General features: G+C 51.2%; 1 protein-coding gene across 6 annotated transcripts in view; it reads right to left on the reverse strand.

Annotated features, from left to right (window-relative positions):
* AKNA (AT-hook transcription factor) overlaps positions 1–20340 on the reverse strand; it is a 44474-nt gene that overhangs the window by 13126 nt on the left and 11008 nt on the right. For all 6 annotated transcript variants that reach the window (XM_089913657.1, XM_089913658.1, XM_022578940.3 and 3 more), the window contains 12 exons: positions 19767–19841; positions 13439–13595; positions 12610–12764; positions 9652–9711; positions 7524–7651; positions 6845–7052; positions 5403–5557; positions 5126–5302; positions 4044–4290; positions 3070–3176; positions 2228–2439; positions 326–488 (listed from right to left, as the gene is read on the reverse strand). In XM_089913657.1, coding sequence (XP_089769783.1) covers positions 326–488; positions 2228–2439; positions 3070–3176; positions 4044–4290; positions 5126–5302; positions 5403–5557; positions 6845–7052; positions 7524–7651; positions 9652–9711; positions 12610–12764; positions 13439–13595; positions 19767–19841 — 1844 coding nt within the window. The remainder of the gene's footprint in view (positions 1–325; positions 489–2227; positions 2440–3069; positions 3177–4043; positions 4291–5125; positions 5303–5402; positions 5558–6844; positions 7053–7523; positions 7652–9651; positions 9712–12609; positions 12765–13438; positions 13596–19766; positions 19842–20340) is intronic.

Consider the following 20340-nt stretch of genomic DNA (forward strand, 5'->3'; position numbering starts at 1 on the left):
TTCTCAGTTCATACAATGAATGCGTAAACTGCAGAAAACACACCCCTGGGAAGTGCAGACCTGTCTTGGAAGGGAAATGTTGGGGGACAGGCAGAGGGGTCTTAGCACCAGCAAGGTGAACCTCTAGGTCATTTCCCACCGGCTGGAGAAGTGTCCTCAGAATCTAGATCAATGACATCCCACAGGAGCAGCCCTGAGCTGGGAGGCAGGATGCCTGGGTCCGTCTGGCCTCAGCACAGCCGCCACTGGATGGAGACACTAGAAAGCCCGCGCTTCCCGGCTCTATGACGAGCTTGAATCCACAGCACCCAAGTATGCAACTTACTCTCGCCCCGTCCTGGTGAGGAGGAAGGTGGAGGCGGTCTCTGCGGGCCCATGGGGTGGAGCGGCGGCTGCAGGGGCCAGGGTCGGGGGTGGGCTGATGGTCGCGCCATGGGGGAGCTGCTCAGAAAGCTGCTTTCGGCCCTTGAACTCTGAGCCAGGGACCACTAGGGAGGCAGAAAGGGGTCAGAGTGAGTTCACACAGAGAGGACCCTTGAAGTGAGAACCTGTGCGGGTGGAAGGGTGCTGGGGGTGAAGAGATGGGGCCCGGCTGAGGTCATGAATGAAGCTCCTATCGAGGTCGATGACCCTCAAAACAGGAAGAAGATGTGGTTTTTGCTGGGAGCAAAGTGGGCCTGCAGAGCTGTTTATAACTAGATTTCCCTCCACCATCCACCATTTCGGCATCAGATCCAAGTCTCCAGGGCCTTCCCCCTACAAAGAGCCCCCTGCTCCTCCATGAGGGTCCCCAGACTCTGTGCATCACCAGGGTGCTCTGGGACTGGCTTCGGAGCCTCACCTCCCTCTGAAATTAGTCACACCTTTGCCTGTGTGCATGTCTCTTGGGGGAGCATTCAAAACTTTAACTAGCCTCTCAAAGGGATGGGTGACCAGAGGTTACAAACCACTCATCTGGCCCATGCATTAAAACAATGAGCCCTTGGAAAACGAATCAGCGATATATAAAGGAACAAACTATCGATTCATGGAGCAATCTAGATGAGTCTCCAGAAAAGCATGCTGAGTGAAAAAGAAGCCAATCCCAAAAGGTTACATATTATACGATTCCATTGCTATAATGTTCTTGAAATGACAAAATTACAGAAATGGAGAACAGATTAGTGGTTACCAGGAGTTAAGGAGGGGGTGACTGTGTCTATAAAAGGGCAACATGAGGGACACTGAGACAGTGGAAATGTTCTGTGTCTTGACTGAATCCATGTCAATATCTGGTTGTGACATTGCTCTATGGTTTTGCAAGATATTATTATTGGGAAGAACTGGGGGAAGGATCTCTGTGTATTATTTCCTACAACTGCATGTGACTCTTTAATTAATTAAACTTTTAACTAAAGTTAAATTTCAAATTTTTAAATGGTGAACCTTAAGAGGCAGAGCTAATCTGAGGACAGTGGTTACCTTTGGGAGGTGTGGGAGTGACTGGGAAGGGCTTGAGGGGGGTCTGGGCTTCTAATCGTGTTGAGTTTCTTGGTCTGTGGTCACTTCGAGAAAATTCATCAATTTATATTCTTTCCTGTATGTTTTATTTCAATAAAAAGTTCACAAGCATTTTTTAAAGGTAAAAAATGAAATCACAGATTTATAGACACAGTGTTCATGACATGGTGTTTAGTGAAAAAAAGGAGGTTACTGGGACTTCCCTGGTGGTCCAGTGGTAAAGAATCCACCTTCCAGTGCAGGGACATGGGTTCGATCCCTGGTCGGGGAACTAAGATCCCCACATGCCGGGGGGCAACTAAGCCTGCACGCTACAACTACTGAGTTCGTGCGCCTCAATGAGAGAGCCCGCGTGCCACAAACTACAGAGGTCACATGCTCTGGAACCCGCGCACCACAAAAAAAAAAAAAAAAAGGAGGTTATTAAACATTCACGTATAATATCCCATTTCCATTTGAAGTATTTGTAAATAAACACACACACACTGACAAAGAAAACAGCTCACAGGTTCTACACCAAAATGTCAGCAGTGACGGTTTTTAGCTTATTATTTTTTCTTTTGTTCCCTTTTGTCCACCTTACCTGCAATTTCAAATTTTCCTACAATGAACCTGTAAGATATTTTGCATCTATAGGGTAATGCAAGTTTTCTTATGGATTTGATTTTTTTAACCCATGCAATCCAGCCACCCCCAGGTTCTGGCCAACCCAGATGCATCTACTCACCCATCTCAGCCGCCAGTGCCCGCTCCAGGCAGAAGCTGGGTGCCCTCTGCCCGAGAGGACTGTCCTGGCCAGGTGGGAGCCTCTGGGCTCGGCTCCTGGGTATGATGGGCTCAGAGGCTCTTCTGGGTACCGGAAGACCCCTGGTCTGGCGGTGGGAGGTTGCATCTCGGGGCACAGACGGAGTGAAAGACTGGGCTAATGTCCCTCGGGTGCTGGGAGACCATGGAGGGAGAGACACGCTGAGGTCACACAGAAGGAGGCCACAGCCGCCGAGACCCTCCACATGCTAAACCATGAACTCCTGACCTTTGGGACTTGGCACCCCTGGCAGTACAGTGTTTCTGAGGATGCACCCCCATTATACATGCATTTTCTTTATAAACTGCAGAAGTGTACATCTGCCTACTCACACAAAATTATAAAGCTCAACTTAGTTTTTAGATAATATACAAAAAAATAAAATTTGTAATCCTTCCTTCCCAGGCAGCCCTGGGTAGCCCGAGGGGCCTGCATCCAGCTTTGGAGACTATCACTCTACCTGGTGGCTCTGTCATGCCACCCTCCCTACAGACCTTATTCATTCACCATTTCATCATTCATTTGCTCAACAAATATTTATTTCCCAGTCTGTCGATGATTGGTGGAGTGACACTGGGCAAGTCGCTTTCCCTTTCTGAACCTTAGTTCCCCTCTATCAATAAGATAGGGGAAATGAACCATCCTTGGGGGGATGAAGTGTGGGCTCTGAGAACGCCCAGGCCATCTGTCCCTGTTCTGAGCTCACAGGCACTCTGATTCTCAGGCTATCTCAGGTGTGTACACTGATGGGGTCCCCAGGATACCTGATCTGGGAGAACCGGTGCTCTGGGGTCTGAGTGAGGGGCGACACTCTGCTGGTTTCTGAGCCCACAAAGCCACTGTCTGTCTCGGGGGATGCCATCCAGGGCTCCTGAAAGAGACAGCGTCCCTTTAAATCGGAGAAATGTGCTTGAGGCACACTGGGAAACCCTTCCCAAGTCCTGGCCTGGGCCTTACATTCCAGAGGCTCACAGAGAGGGAGGCTGGCCCAGCTCCCAGCAGCCGGGCCCAGGGGGTGAGGGTCCTGCAGCACAAGCACCCAGCCAACCTCAGGGACTCCACGCCCCGAGAAGACCCTGAGTAAGTCCCGCTTCCCTGAGAAGTGGGAGCCAGGGCCCTTGGGAGAGATACTGAGATATCCTGAGTTGAGAACAGAAAGAGGAGCAGAAACGTCCCGTGGCGGGAATGGGATTCTCATGTCCACACGGCTTCCAGGCTGGGCCTGGAACACCTTGGTCCTACCTGACTGCAGAAATGCCCGGGCCTGATGAATTGGGAAAATAAACTTGATCAAATATGCACACCTCCAACACACTGCATCTAATGCAAGGTGCAAAGATGGCCAACAGAGAGACACAGGTGCCTGCCCTCAATGAGTTCATGGTCGAGTACAGACTCCTTACCGTGGGCTCATTAGGACTACAGGGGTGTGTGTGTGTGTATGTGTACACATGCATACGTATGTGTTTTTCTATGGGAGGATCCATCACATAAGTCACATTTCCACAGTGATTTGTGATTCCTGCAAATCGCAAGCTCTCATAGGAGAAAGGGGAGCTCCTGGCGGAGGGACGGGGGTGTGGGGAGCTATGGCACAAGCCCTGAATGTTGGGCAGGACTGTGACTGGCAAGGGCAGGAGTAGCAGGCATTCTGAGCAAAGGCCTGGAGGCAGGAGGCTCCAGGAGATGCAGGGAATGGCCCTGAGGCTCTGAGCCCATGCCCCGTGCAGACGCATACCTCCAGGTGGGGCCCGCCAGCTTGGCACGGAGACTTCAGTGGAAGGCGCTCAGAGATGCCACTTCCCTCTAGGCTGGTCAGACTGCTCTGGTGGGACTCCGCAGACTTGGTGCCCTGAGGTGGGGGGGGCCTGCTTGGGCCTGAAGGAGCTGCCTCAGCTTTGTCCAGGCCCTGCAGGTGCCTGTCTCTGCCCACGGATGCATGGAAGTCTGCTGGCTTCACAGACGCCATCTGCTCCATGGTTTCCCTGGCAGGGAAGGAGAGGCACACTGGCCCTGAGCCGTGGCATGGGCTGGGCAGCCCTGTCCCGGTAGCCACACAGTCTAGGGCACAAGCTCTGGAGTCAGGAACCCCTGCGTGCCCACCCTGGTTCTGCCACCCTCTCGCTGTGTGACCTTGGGCAAGGCACATCCCCTCTCTGAACCTCATTTTTCTTAACTGTAAAATAGGGATGCCTAAAAATCCCACCCTATACAGTGCAGCAGAAACAGTGTGGAAAGAGATGCGCTAAAGCATCCTTTCCCAGGCTTCTGGAATTGTCTTCCATCTTCGCCCTTCCAGACATTTCCATCAACTTTTTCAATCTACTCAAAAAGACTTTATGTCACTGTTATAAACAGAAGACCAGTATTTTGTGTTACAAATAGAAACTAACTTTGCAAATAAATACAAGGAACATGAAAACAATATTATCATAGTCTAGATAGATCCTGTTGCTTAGTAAAGGCTCTGGGCCTGAGGCCTGCTTGTTTTCTCTCTCTTTCTCTCTTTTTAAAGGAAGATCAAGAGAGGCACTGAAGACATAATAGCCCTAACTGAGATTTCTCCTTGATGTCCATGGAATGTCTGAGACTGAGAAGGAAAGTAATGTTATTTAATGCTGCATCTGTCCTACCAGAAGCCTCGTCCCACAACACCCAATCATTTCAAATGCTATCAATGGTATATGTTGCACGTTTTGGAGAGACACTGAGCTACAGGTCAGGAAGGCCGTTTCTAAACTGTCTAGCTCACTATGACAATTTCCACCCCTGCGGTTTCTGAGCTGGTGTGGGACAAGCGGGGAAGGCTCATTGACATACTCGACGGGGCCCCCGTGACTTCTCTCAGCCTGTGCTGGGGGCTGTCTGGTGTGGAGCCTGGTGGCCGCTGCTTTTCCTGGAGCTGAAGCTGGCCCCTCAACTTCCAGGGTGTGGCCCTGTCCCTCCCCCTCCTCCTCCAGCCTCAGGGCTTCTGGGAGAGACTTCACACTGAGGTACCTGCAGAAGAACACAGAGGGGCGTGACTTCTGCCCAGCAGGGCCAGCAAGGTCCCACCACTGGACCCACCACCCTGGCCTCACTCCTGGTGGGCACTCACCGCTCTAGGAGGCCGTGGAAATCGTGCTCCACCCGCAGCTCCTTGTGCCCGAGCGGGGTCGGGAGGCCCAGCAGCCTGTCCTCTACTTCATTGCTGGTAGCGCTCAGATCCAAGTTCACGTGCAATGGGTGGAGGCCAGCGTTGATGGCGTCGAGCTGGGGCCAGAAAGGAGGAGGGGCAGAGATTCAGCAGACATCTGAGACCACCTTTTAAGGACCCACCTTATGCCAGGCTCATGCTGGGTGCCAAAGAGTAAGAAATAGTTTCGGTTCACTAACCTATCATCCTTTTATGTGTGCACAAGTAGGGACTGGGTCATGCGATCTTTGATACTGACTGCCATTGACTGAGCCCCTGCTACGTGCCAGGCGCTGTACAGACATCACTTCACAACAATCCCACCAGTACCTAGGTTATTACAACCCATTTCACAGACAGGTAACTGAGGCTCAAATGACTTGCCTAAAGTCACACAGAAGTGAGGGGCAGAGCCTAGATTTGAACCCAGATTTCCATTCCAACATGGACACCCAGCCCCTCAAAACACCTTCACCATGGGAGCAGGGGAGCCCCTCAAGATGATGCACTCGAGTTGATTGTCTCTCATGGGGTTGTGACGTGGGCTAGAGAGAATTCTACAAAGCCCCTTCCATGTACAGCCCTTCTCTAGTGTCGCCACCTCTGTGAATAGTCCCCATATTCACCCAGGACTAAAAGTTAGCAGCTTGGAGGTCATCGTTTGCTCCTTTCCTCTCATCACCAATCCAAGTCCAGTCAAATGTACCTTCTAAACCTCTCTCAAGTCCATGCACGTCTCTCCATCTGCCCCGCCACCTCCCCGCTTCTGACCTACCTGCAAATCCTCTGGTATCTTCTCCTGCTGAAAAACCCAGCAGAGTTTAAGACCATCCCCTTGATGTGACTCACACACATACATCCTGAGGCCCCTGTCTGCCTCCCCAGCCTCCTCCCCTCTCCTGCCTGTCTCCCCTGCCTCTTAGACAACTGCCCTCCTCAGGGTCCATACTCTAAACCACAGGGCCTTTGCACAGGCTGTTTTTCCTGCCAGATGGCTTTTCTGCACCTAGTAATTCCTACTCACCCTCAGATCTCATTTAAACATTACTTCCTCAAGGAAAGTTTCTCTGACCCCCTAAACTCAGATATGTTACCCTGTTATCTACTCTCATAGAACCTCATAATTCTCCTTCAGAGCACTGATCAAAATTATAGTTAAGTAACTGGGTAACTAGTTCAACTAGACAGAAAACTCCATGAGGGTACAGGCCACCTATTATTTCAGTTGTTTTCTACTGAATTCCCACCATGTGTCATGAGTCTCGGCACATGGTACAAACTTCTCAGATATGTCATGAAGAAGTTAATGAATGGAGAAAACAGTGAATGAAGGAACAGTCCAATACGGTTGGGCAAAGAGGTACCTCAGGGCAGAGGGTCTGGATGGCGGGCATGGGGGCTTGCTCCAAAGGAGGGGGCAGGCCCGTTGGCTGGAGGGGGGAGGGCACAGCTGGGGAGCTGTCCAGAGCCAAGTCTGACCCAGCTGGCTCAGGTTCCTGCTGGTTCTGGTCTATGTGGTCCTTCAGCTCATCCAGGCGAATTCCCAGCTGGAATATCTCTGCCTCCAGCTCCCTGGAATGAGGAAACATCAGGCAGGTCTGGGAGGCTGTGCTTCAGAGCAGAGGCCCCAGAGATGCCCGTGGAGAGTGCATCTGACATCATAATCTAGATTATGTGGAGAGCAAAATCAACAAGGTGAAAGTGGACGCCGCTGGGAATAAGGAGGCCTCAGCCTGAGTCCCCTTCTGCCACCATGTGGCTGCAGGAGCTTGAGTAAACCCCTGCCCCCTCTGGCCTCAGTTTCCCCATTGTCCAATGAGGGGCTTTAACTCTTATCTCCAAGGTCACTTCTCATTGAAGGGAGTTCCAAAAGGACACAAATCTCAGCCTTCAAGTATCCCCCATCTGGACATGTTGTTAATTGGGATAGGACTTCTCCCTGTTCCCCTAGTGTGTGAATTATGAGGACAAACTGTCCCCCTCCTGGTGGGAACGCAGGGCCTGACCCTTCTGTCCTTGGAGGCCTCTCTCCCCAGCATGTACCTGCCGGGATCAAATCTCCCGGGCGTCCCCGTGGAGCCGGCAAGCTGCTGGGCCAGGTGTTGCTCCCTGCAGGCCTTCAGATACTCCTCCTCCAAGGCCGCGTGGACAGCCTTTAGCTGCTGGAAGACCTGAAACCAGACAGGCCAGGAAGACTTGGGTGCCCAGCCCCCGTGGGCTCCACCCTTGCAGACACAGTGGACGAGACAGCTCTTTGGGGGAGGGGAGGGGCATGGGATTCTGGGACTGTGGAGGCCTCCGGGCCCCGGAATATCTGGAAGGCTGGGGTTGGTACCCTCTGGAGGCTGCTCACTCTGGTCAATCTCCCTGCCATCAGATTGGTATGGCAGAGGCATGGCTTAGAGCACTGGCACCAGCCCCGGAGGGTACCAGTCCTTCCTGGGTAGACCTACAAGAACCCAATGTTCCATGATGGTCATAGTGTCAAATATGCTATCGCTATATCCCCATAAGGACCTAGTACTTGAGACACCTTAGATCCTCATCCTCGATTCTCAGAACAGCGGATTTTGGAACATTAGTCGTTCTTTTCCCAAATCCTTATAGACTATCACAACAGATGGTATTATCATCACCATCACACTGTTGATAATGACAGCTAACATTTATGAGCACTGAGGCTCTGTGTAAAGCCCTTTGCATTATTCATTTGATCCTCAACATAAGCCTAATGAGAGGGTAACTTACCATCTTCATTTAAACAGGATGCAACTACAGCACAGAGAGATTACTTAAGTCAGTGAAGGTCACACAGAGTCGGGATATGAACCCAGGCCCTCTAGCTCCAGAGCTCATGGTCCCAATGATTATGCTAGGTCCCCACGGTAAACATGATCGTAGCTAACTCGTGGGAGGTTAAAACTATGGGAGGTGGGCTCATTATCCCTGGCTTTTTATCATCCTCATCTCACTCATCTTATGCTGACGATAGGCTGAGGCCAAGGACAACTTAGAGTCCAGCCCCCTGTCAAACTTTATCTTCCAACAGCTCTCAATCTCCCTGCATATGGGGGAATCAGGAGGGGGGGAAGAAAAAGAATGGTTTTGATTTTCAAGGTCCTTGATCATCCACTCAGTGAGATAGTACAATCCATATCACATTTTGTAATTGGAGAATGTGTGTAACATCTATATGGTGACATAATGCTTGGTAACACAATATTAACAGTAAAAACTATCAAACCAAGTGCGTTGCATTTGCCCTACTCACCCTCCCTCAGCTCCTCTCCCCACCCCGCTCGGAGCCTGGAGCATCAGCTGGTTTCCCCTGGGGCCTGTCTAGGGGAGGCATCTATTAGAGGTCACAGGGCGGGAGGAAAGAGACCTGGGAGGGAACTGCTCCTGGCAGGCTCTAGTCCCCGGGCTTCCCTGTCCCTGGTCGGGCTCCCTGAGGCTGCTGCCCACACCCCAGCTAACAGTCCCTTCACTGATCCCTACACCCGCAGCTCTGAGAGCTCCGTCTTCTTGGGACCCTGGCTGATGTATAAGAAATCTAAATTTTATATATGACCACAGTTATCTAGAAATACGAGAGCCCAGAAGGAAGTAAGCCAATAATGGTTAGATTAGGGGTTTCTTTCCCTTTTCCCCCCAGTTTTCATTTTAGCAATTACTTTTATAATAAGGAAAATTATAAAAAGAAAAGGCCTTTTCCTGGTCGCCGACAGGCAATATAATCCGTGGGAAGCTGTGCAGGGCAACGATTAAAACCCTGGACTTGGGAATCAGACAGACCTGGGTCTGGGCTGTGCCGTCTACTGGCTGCGTGGCCTTCCAGCTGCCTCTCTGGGCTTCAGCTCATCCCAGTTAAATGGGGGTGATGACTGTGACTGCCTTGCCGGGTTTTTATGGTGATAAAATGAAATAATGTACATCAAGGGCTTACCACAGTGCCTGGCACACCAGCATCTTGGCTTAATAAATGGTGACTATTGTGATATAACGATCATTATCTTGGAAAGCTAATCAGGGGCTGTTTGTTCTAAAAGGAGACACGACGTCTGGGATTCTCTGGTCTGTCTTACAGCAAATGAGGCTTCAGAGCCTGTGCCATGGGAGACAGAGCACCTGTCTTGGCAGCTCCAAGGGCATCTCTTGAAGTGGGCAGTACCTTGAGTTGGTCCTGGGGTGTCAGCTGTCCTGCTTGCAGCAGTTCTACAAAGGACTCCATCTGGGAATTGGAAAGGGAAGGAAACACGCTCCATTAATCCAGACTCAGAAGGTAAGTCCTACAGACTCCCACACTTAGCCACGGTTACACTTTGGTGCGGAGAGCTGGGCCCTGCCTTGGGATGTGGGTTTTCTGACAAGCACGGAGAGGCGGGTGCCAGAAAAGCTTCACCACTGGCCTGGGCCATGGCAGCCTTGGGAAAAATCAAAGTGGAACCTCCAGGAATTTATTGACAGCAAAGCGCACTTACTCCTGTGCATGAAACCTACAGCAGCGTGGTGGGCATGGGGCAACAGGAAACAGTCTGAATGCCTATCTGTGGAACGGTATGCAGCCATCCAGAAGATGAGGGCACATGTGTGTATTCTCATGTGTAAATGCCTCCAAGGCCTACTTTTCAGCATCAAATCAAGGTACAGGACAGTGCTTATGGTAGGCTACCATCTGTATAAGATACGGAGAGAACAAAGAAGGAAAAATACAAACACAGTTGCTTATGTATTATAAACTATCTCTAGAAGGTATATTATAAACTATCTCTAGAAGGATGCAAGAGACTAAAATATTAATTGCTTCTAGGGAGGAGAACTGGGTGGTGGGCAGGTACAAAGATGGGAGGAAGGTTTTCTACTATATGTATCCTCTGAACTTTGAACAAAGTGAATTTATTGGCTACCCAGAAATATTCATATTTGGGACATTAAAAAAGTCAAGGTAGGGCTTCCCTGGTGGCGCAGTGGTTGAGAGTCCGCCTGCCGATGCAGGGGACGCGGGTTCATGCCCCAGTCCGGGAAGATCCCACATGCCACGAGCGGCTAGGCCCGTGAGCCATGGCCACTGAGCCTGCGCGTCCGGAGCCTGTGCTCCGCAACGGGAGAGGCCACAACAGTGAGAGGTCCGCGTACCGCAAAAAAAAAAAATTTGCAAGCAAAGTTATTAAGTTTATATTCAATTACTGCAAAATTTGAGTCAGGACATTCTCCCTGACACCACATTTGAAAATAAATTAAAAAAAAAAAGTCAAGGTACATTATAGTGTACATACTCATGTGACCATTTCTATAAATGCATGTGTGTGCATTAAATATTTTGCATGAAGCAGAAGGGCAAGAGGGGAAGAAAAGATTTCACTGAATATATTCTTTGTCCTGTGTGAGGGTCTTTACCATGGGTATCTATTACTGTTACAAAAATTTTTTAATTAGAAAAAAATGGCAAAGACAATTTGAAGATTTTTAGCATTTCTAGGAAAGCTCTAGATCAGTGCCAAAATATAACATAGAAATTTACCTAATATAATTACATTATATAATTTATATAACATAAAATAGAAATGTAATGCAAGCTGCATATGTAATTTAAAACTTTCCAGGAGCCATACTAAAAATGTGAAAAGACACAAGTGAATTAATTTTAATAATATATTTTATAAACCTAAAATATTATCTTGACATGTAATCAATGTAAAAAAATACATTGAAAATTTTATATTCTTTTTGTTGCACAAAGTCTTTGAAAGCCAGTATGTGTTTTACACTTACAGAACATCTCAATTTGGAGTGGCCACATATCAAGTACTCACTAGCCACCTGACCAGTGGCTCCTGTATGGACAGGGCAGCCTGGATCATTAGGGGTCAGCTGGTGCCCCAGATTTTGCTCAATGTGGTGACCTTGGCTTTGCTTTACTTTAGAGCACACAGAGAAACATCTCTCCAGTTACAGGACCCAGAATGGCGGTGATAAAAAGGAATAAAGTTCATGCTGCTACAACATGGATGAGCCTTGAAAACATTATGCTAAGTGAAAGAAGCCAGACACAAAAGGACAAATGCTACATGAATCCATTTATAGGAAATGTCCAAAATAGGTAAACCCAAAGAGACAGAAAGTAGATGAGCAGCTGCCAGGGCCTGGGGGGAAGGGGAATGGGGGGTGACTGCTTAATGCATAGGCAGTTTCTTAGTGGGCGATGAAAATGTTCTAAACTTGATGGTGTTGATGGCTGCACAACTGTGAATACACTAAAAGCCACTGAAGCATTAACTTTAAATGACTGAATTGTATGTTATGTGAATTATATCTCAATAAAGATGTTACAAACAAGAAAGAAGGAAAGGAAGGAAGGAAGGGAAGAAAGAATGGTGGTGTTTCTTTGAAAGAATTTGTTTTATGGACATGGTGATGTATGTATTGCATTTCCCTTTCTGCATTGACAACTAGGAAGCTCAAAACCAAATGTGAATCTGATAAAGCATTCAGGGTCCAGCAGAGCATTTTGTTTATTCACTTCTCCCTAAGTTCCTTTTATTTTTTTTCCTATCCTTACTTCCCCTTTGCCCCAGTTTCCTCACTTCCGTTTTCAGTATGTGGTTACAATGCATGTATTTTCTAAGCTGCTTTAAAGTTCTTTTGGAATAAGGCCAAGTGTATAGTTATAAACAGACCTGCAAACAATTCATAGTTATTTGGATGAAAATATAAAGGCCCCTTGAGAAGTGACTGAGGATTGATTTCCATAACGAAAGGAACTAAGGAAGTGAGGTGATCTATCCTAAAGAGGAGAAGGTAGAGTAGAGGTTCCGTAACCCTTCCAGAATCCTGAAAAAGCAGGGAGTCTCCCCCAGAAGTGAAACCGGAGATAGTTTCAAGCACAATTAGAGAGAGTTTGATGAGACACAATGCCAAAAAGGGAGTTAAATCTAGCACTGGGTGACAAGGAGGAGGCTGGAGCCAGGAGGTCTCTAAAACCAGGGTCAGGGAGGCTCTGTTTCCAAGTTAACTCCAGCAGGGGAATAATGAGCGAGCCTCATAGACAGCCCCTCATCCAAGCGGGCAGAGGCTCTGCTTTCTCCAGGTGAGTTCCATCTCTCGTGGGCAAAGCTGGGGCTCCACTCACCTTGGCAAGGAACTGACTGGCCCGAGAAGTCAGCTCCTGGGCCTGCTCCGCTGAGGGCTGGTCCTGGGTGATGCCCGGGTCGTCCGGAAGCCACCCTAGGGCGGGTGTGCTGGGGGGTGAGGAGGGGTTCAGGTCTCCTTCAGCTGATGGCCACCCTGGAATATACAACCACTAAATGCTGGGGCCAAGAACAGTCCTTCCTGGGGCTGAGAGACAGTTGCTGAACCTCAAATCCACCACCTCCATCCTCGAATGAAAGCTCAGCCATCTCACGATCGTGCCATCTTCACATCGACCTGAGGGAGGGGCCTGGGCAGTGTTGTCCCCATTTATAGGAGAGAACAAGGTGTGGATCAGCCCCAGATGACACAGCTAGAGCCAAGCCAGGCCTCTGGGTTTCCAGTCAATAGTGTGGGCTCCAACTCGGAAAGATGTGGGTTCAAATGCTGACCCTCCCCCATAGCAGTGTGACCTTTTACATGTCCTCACCTCTCTGAGCCTCGGTCTCCTTGACTGTCAGTGGGGTAACACCAGTGGGGACCTCACCGGGTGAGGGCTCTACAGTGACGATGCTCTTTGTCATACAACTCGTCCGAGATCACACAGCTGCTAGGTGGCAGAGCTAGGGCTTCGCCCAGGCTGCTCTGGCTCAAAGCAGACACTTTCTACATCTCCATTTGACCTCTTCAAGTCACAGGGCCCAGAGAGGGGCCTCACCTCCCTCCCTCCCCTGGCCTGAAGCCAGTGCCACCCCAGGGTGAACCAAGTGTCCCTAGAGCAGGGTTACAACAGAGGAGCCCTTCAGCCACATCTCCTCTCCCAGACTCACCTGAAGCCTCAGAGGTCTGCAGGCCCTTGGCGGGGCCTGGCCACCGCTCTACAGAGTGGGGCTGTGGGATGGTGAAGGACAAGACCTTGGTCCCCTGGGGCATCGTCCCCGTGTGGATGCTGTGGCTGGGCTGGGGCGGGTCCAAGTACAGGTTCACCTTTAAGGGAGGAGAGGCACAGCAGAGCCAAGGGTTGGGGCCAACCCACCCAAAAGGCCTCACCTTCATTCATGCCATCATTCAGGCGCTCAACAAACATGCCTTTGTATAATAAATAATACCTTTTAGTGGAACCCTTGGGTGGGGGCCAAACACTGGGCCAAGGGCTTATATATCCTTTCATTCTCTCTTTATGGCAGTCCTGAGAGGGAGGGACCATATGCCTATCTTACAGAAGAGGGAACTGAGACTCAGAGAGGTTGAGTCACTTACTCAAAATCTCCAGCTGAAAAATCCTTGGGCTGGGATTATAACTCTGCTTTGACCCCAAAGTCTATGGTTTTCCATATTAATGATTTTATTAATAATATTTGTTATAATATACCATAATGATATTGTAATCAATCTAATATTTAACACAGAACAAGTATAATTATATTACAGTAATATAATTAATATTTGTTATTAATAAAAATATTTCCAATAATTATCATTACATTGATAATAACTGCAATTAATGACTGTTTGAGTGAATGAGTCAATCAACAAGTAAAGGAATTATCTCTCAGTTGTAGCACATCTCCAACATTTGAGGATGGATTTCATATGGTAAATAGTCTAGTGTTTGGGAGAGAAGTAGAGAGTCAGGGAGATGGCCAAGGAAGACCTTCTGAAGTTAAAGACCCAAGCAGTTTAAAGCAGGGGTTGGCAACTATGGTTTGTTTGAGTGAACAAGGTTTTAGTGAACACAGCCGCGCTCGCTTGCTTTTGTATCGTCTGTGGTTGCTTTCATCCTGTAACAGCCGAGATGAGTTGTTACCATGGAGAATAGATGGCCCACAAAGCTGAAAATATTCACTATCTGGCCCTCTACAGAGAAAGTTTGCTGATCTCTGGCTTAGCGCGTGAGCTCTGCAGTGCCTGGGTTCACACTGAGGCTCTACCACCACCCTCCTCTGAGTGCTAGAGCAGCTGACTGAACTCACCTGTCTGCACAAAGTGAGGGCTCATTAAATAGCAGCCACCACCCCCACATTCATCATTCTCCATATTATAACTATTACCATCACCATCACCATCACCACCATCACCACCATCACCACCATCACCACCATCACCACCATCACCATCACCATCACCACCACCATCACCATCACCATCACCATCATCACCACCATCACCATCATCACCATCACCATCACCACCACCATCACCATCATCACCATCACCATCACCACCACCATCACCATCACCATCACCATCACCATCATCACCACCATCACCATCATCACCATCACCATCACCACCACCATCACCATCATCACCATCACCATCACCATCACCATCACCACCATCACCATCACCATCACCACCACCATCACCATCATCACCATCATCACCACCATCACCATCACCATCATCACCATCACCATCACCATCATCACCATCACCACCATCACCACCATCACCATCACCACCATCACCATCACCACCATCACCATCATCACCATCACCATCACCACCACCATCACCATCACCATCACCATCATCACCACCATCACCATCATCACCATCACCATCACCACCACCATCACCATCATCACCATCACCATCACCATCACCATCACCATCACCATCACCATCATCACCACCATCACCATCATCACCATCACCATCACCACCACCATCACCATCATCACCATCACCATCACCATCACCATCACCACCATCACCATCACCATCACCATCACCATCACCATCACCACCACCACCATCATCACCATCACCATCATCACCACCATCACCATCACCACCATCACCATCACCACCACCATCACCATCACCATCACCACCATCACCATCATCACCACCATCACCATCACCATCACCACCACCACCATCATCACCATCATCACCACCATCACCATCATCACCATCACCATCACCATCACCATCACCATCATCACCATCACCATCATCACCATCACCATCACCATCACCATCATCACCATCACCATCATCACCACCATCACCATCACCATCATCACCATCACCATCACCATCATCACCGTCACCACCATCACCACCATCACCATCACCATCATCACCATCACCACCATCACCACCATCACCATCACCATCACCACCACCATCACCATCACCATCACCACCATCATCACCATCACCATCACCACCATCACCATCACCATCACCATCATCACCATCATCACCATCACCATCACCACCATCACCATCACCATCACCATCACCACCACCATCACCATCACCACCATCACCATCACCACCATCACCATCACCATCACCATCACCACCATCACCATCACCATCACCATTGTCATGTATGTGGCCATCATGGAGGCAGGTCCCTAAAAAAGCTACTCTCCTATGTTGCCTCAGTGTCCCCTGGTCCTCATGACGTCAGGCTGCCTATCTTACTGCCCTCTGCTACCCTAAGGTCAGGAGTGGGCAGCTCAGGGTGGGCTCCCAGGCCCACAGAAGGCAGCCTCTCCCTGCTTAAGCTGCTCTTCACGTCCTGGCTGTAGCAGAAAAATCTATTCCAAAGTGAGGGACAATGGCTCAGCCGTGGCTGGGCCCCTGCTGCCTCCCCGCCTCTTTCAGGCCCAGCCTCTGATGAGAACAAAGCTGGATTTTAATAATCCCCTTGGCCATCTGCTCAGGCCCGCCTGTGGGGACTTGCCCACCAGCACCCCTCTCCTCCCAAGGTGACCCAAATCTGGGGGAGGCCCGGTCCTCCTGCGTTCTCCCCCTGCCCCACCCATCGGCCAGCCGCAGCCCGGGTCCACCAAAGGCCCAACCTGGGGGAGCAACAGGAACAAACTGCTCTGAGCACCTCTGTTTGCACAGAGGGACCAAAGGCCCGTGCAGAGGCCTGGGAAGCGGGGAGCTGGGGTGAGTGTGGGTTTGCCGAGCTGCTCAGGCTTGTCCCTCCTGGACCCGTCTCTGGTGGGCAGGACCCACCCCCAGGGTCCCCGTTTAAACCAGGGTGTCCCACGGTGCTCGCTGAGGCTGGATTGGCTCCCTCAGGGGCGTTAAGCAGGGAACGGTAGACGAGTGCGGGGAAACACAGGGTTAAATAACTGACTAATCTCAGCACAGATGGGTTCCTCACAGCCTTTAAAATGCTAATGGGCTTTATGAATGGGGCGGGGAGTGGAGAGACTAGGAAATGCTTCCCCAACTCCTCCAAACACACAAACCTCCCCCGCGCCTCTCCTCCCTCCCCCACATCCTTACCCTCCCCTCCCCCTCCCCCCTCCCCCTCCCACCCTCACCTCCACCAGGCGGCCATCAGAACACACACTTTAGGAAAGGCAGTTTTATGTCAGCCCCCCTGATTCTTTCTGGGGTAATTTCCGGTCTCAGCCCCTCCAGATCCCCCTACAACAGCTGGAGGGAGGTGGCAACACAGCTGCGAATGCAGGACACCCCCATAAACTCTGGCCCTAAGCTAGTCACCGAGCAGTGACTCCTGACCAGCCCTGGTTCCCTGCCCGCACCCCAGACGGGATCCAGTAGTGCCACCCCAGCCCGGCCCTGGAACTCCCTGGTCAGCTTCCCCAGTGGCAGAGCTCACAATCGTTTAGTCTGGATCTGTTAAACCTAAAAAAATAAATAAGCTGTTAAACGTGAAAAAAAAAAGGGTGGGCTGTGGGCTACTGGGCTCAGACCCCAGCTCCGGCACCTACTTGCTGAGTGATCGCTCTGTGCCTCAGTTTCCCCCATGGTAAATGACTGAGGACAGTGGTCTGTACACATCATGTTTTACTATTGATATTATCACTGTAACATCATCATTCTCCCTTGTCATGCCTCTGCCACATACCCATTGCCAGGGCCCGATCTGGGCACACCCAGGCACGGGGAAAAAGTGCCCACTCTGGAACCAGGCAAACATAGTTTAATCCCTCACTTGTAATCCCTTACAAGCCGTGGGATGTTGAGCAAACCACCCCACCCGGCTGAGCCTCAGTTTCCCCTTGTGAAGAGGATCAAATGAGATGACTCTGGCAGCGTACTCAGCCTGGGGCCTGGTACCTTTTTACTGCTCCGCAAACGCCAGTCTCCTTCCCCTGGTCCCCACCCACTGCTGCTGCCCTAGAGCCAGGCCTGGCCTGGGTGTTTAGGGCCACATCCCCAGCCTGGGGTCCAGCCCTCCCCTGGGGGCTCTGAGCAGAGTGCAGTGGACCCCGGGGAGGTCACGTCAGCCAGCTCAGCCTGGGGGAGCAGTACCGCTTCCGCCTCTGTGAACTGGGCTCCCCGGCAAGGGCTCTGAGTAGGGAGCTGCTCTGGGGTTTCCCGAACCTTCGGGGGTAGAGTCTACAGAGCTCCGGACACAGTGAGAAGCCCGGCTGGAATCTCGGCCCCCTCGGGCTCCGTGGAGCCCAGCAAGGCCCCTCCCCACTCGGGCTGCACGTCCTCCTCAGCCCTGCCTGTACTGCTTCCCAGGGCGCGGAGAGGATCGTCCTGCTTCCGGAAGAGTCCTGCTTACCTGTGCTCACCCTCCTCTTGAGGAGAACCCTCAGGCCAAGGAGTCATTTTTCCAGAAAGCAAGACCAGGTGAGCTAGTGCTGAACCATTCCTGGCCTCTCCAACCTCTCCTCCTCTGCCCCCTCACACACGCAGGGGTCTGGGTCACCAGCCAGGCCGGCGTAGGTGCACGTGGTGAGTCCCCACTGGGACAGGGGAGTGTCCGGGAGACGCACACAGCTGTGCCCCCATGGTGTCCCCCTGCCTGGCACACATGGGCACCCAGTGAACACCTTCATATTAATACTATTAATCACGATAATATTCCCTAACTCTTAGGAGGAACCTGCCAGATGCCAGGTACATATGTTCCACACACGAACTCATTCCTTTAAATAAGTAAAGCGGGAAGGAAGGAAAGGAGGGAGGGAGGAGATATTCCCAGCCTCTGACCCTGACCTTGACCTTTGGCAACCTATGCCCCTCCTGGGGTCCTGATTCTCCGATCTGTGAGACAGGGGAGCTGAGGATTTGGACCCCATGACCAGTTCCTTTCTCCTCGGACCTTCTAGGAGCCTGCGGCCATGAAAATGTGGTTTCCCTGGAGAGGATGCCTCACCAAGCCCTCTACTATCCCCATCCCTTCTGCCCCTGAAACTGCCTCAGAGAGGTGGAAGAAGCCTTAAGACATGGGGCGGGGGGCGGGGAGGAAGGGGAGCCCGTTGGCTCCTAGGAGGCCCGATTAACCCCCTTTTACAGTTGTGCCCAAGGAGGCCAGGATGGAAAGGAGCTGCCTGGGTCAGGAGGTGCGTATGGGGATGCGGAAGTCCTGCTCCTAGAACAGGGCCCCTTCTTTCGTTTCCTCATCGTGGCTGCCTCGGCGACACTTCACAAAAGAAGCGTCGCTAGACGGTGGAGAGCAGCGGCCTGGCAGGAGCAGAGGTCTCGGAGTGAGATGGGGACAGCCCGGGTTGGGGGGGGGCGGTCGTGAGAGGGAGGGTCTGCGTCTCTGCACCCCACCTCCCACCCCTCCTCCACTGCTGCCTGATGGGGCAAGAGGCGGGGAGAGGTAAGCAGGAAACCAGGAGGGGCTGTGAGAGCCCCACTTCCTGCCTCACCTCAGAAAAGGGGAAGGGCCCAAGTGCAGAATTCACAGCTTCCCCTAGACGGGGTGGAGCCTGGGCAGGATAGGGGTGGTGGATTTCCCCGCCCCCCCCAGCCCCCAGCCCCACACTAGACATTCAGTGAGGAGAGAAGCTGTGGGTGAGAAGTTGGGGCAGGAGAAAGGCAAAGGTGTGATCTGGCAAGTATCAGCCTCAGGGGTTGAGCAGAAATTCTGTGCTACGCCCTTGGGGCTCGAGAGCCCAGGTAACTTCCTTAAGGTCACACAGCTAGTCAGTAACGGAACCAGGAGTTGTGCCCAGGTGGTCTCACTCCGGAGCTCATCTAGAAGGAGAGAGCTTCCGGTGAAAACTCCTGGGCACCCTGGATTCCAGCATTCAAGGACTCAAAGTTCATCAACAGTAAAGGAGATTGAGCCTGGAGAGGGCAAGGTCACCGCCCCAGGTCACAGAGTGACCTTGTGGTAGAACAAGGAAGGACCGGGTTCCTCCATCCCCAGGGTCTCCCGAGCCCCCCCCTCCACCCCGCCGGGCCCAGTACCTTGGCTCCGAGGCGCAGCTGGTCGATCGTGTTCTCGGCCTCGGCGTACTTGGTGAGGAGCTTGTGGTAACCCTCCTGCAGGAGATGGGGGTGTGCAGTGAGGTCACGCACCAGGCCCCTCACTGTGAGACCCCTCGCAGGGAGCCCATTCCCCAAAGGGGGCCTCTGGGTGCCTCGGAGTGAAAGAGCTCTGTAGTGGTAGCTCAGCAGACCCCTTCAGGCTCACGTGCAATACGGACCCCCACGGCCAAATTCCTGGGGGGTCGGGGGTGGCAGGACAACTCCTCCACCATCCCTTCTTCTACATCCCTGACAGTGAGTCAGGGATGGGGGCCTTTGGACTGGTTCGCCTCGACGCATAACCGTAGCTACTTGCTTATTTGTCCGAATTCCCTGCCCTCATCTGTCTTCCCCACTGCTCTGTTCCCAGGAGTTAAGTAATATGTGCTTAATGAGTATTTTTTAATGGCTGATTGAATCATCTAAGCGTCCGGAAGTAGAAAAGACTTGAAAATCACGGTTGCCTTTACTCAGAGTCACGATTTGCCATACACAAAACTGAAGAGCTTCTTAA

Source organism: Delphinapterus leucas, chromosome 6 (genome assembly GCF_059928025.1).
Source record: "Delphinapterus leucas isolate spDelLeu-1000000601 "Yukka" chromosome 6, BTC_Dleu_Yukka2, whole genome shotgun sequence".
Classification (NCBI taxonomy): Eukaryota; Metazoa; Chordata; class Mammalia; order Artiodactyla; family Monodontidae; genus Delphinapterus; species Delphinapterus leucas.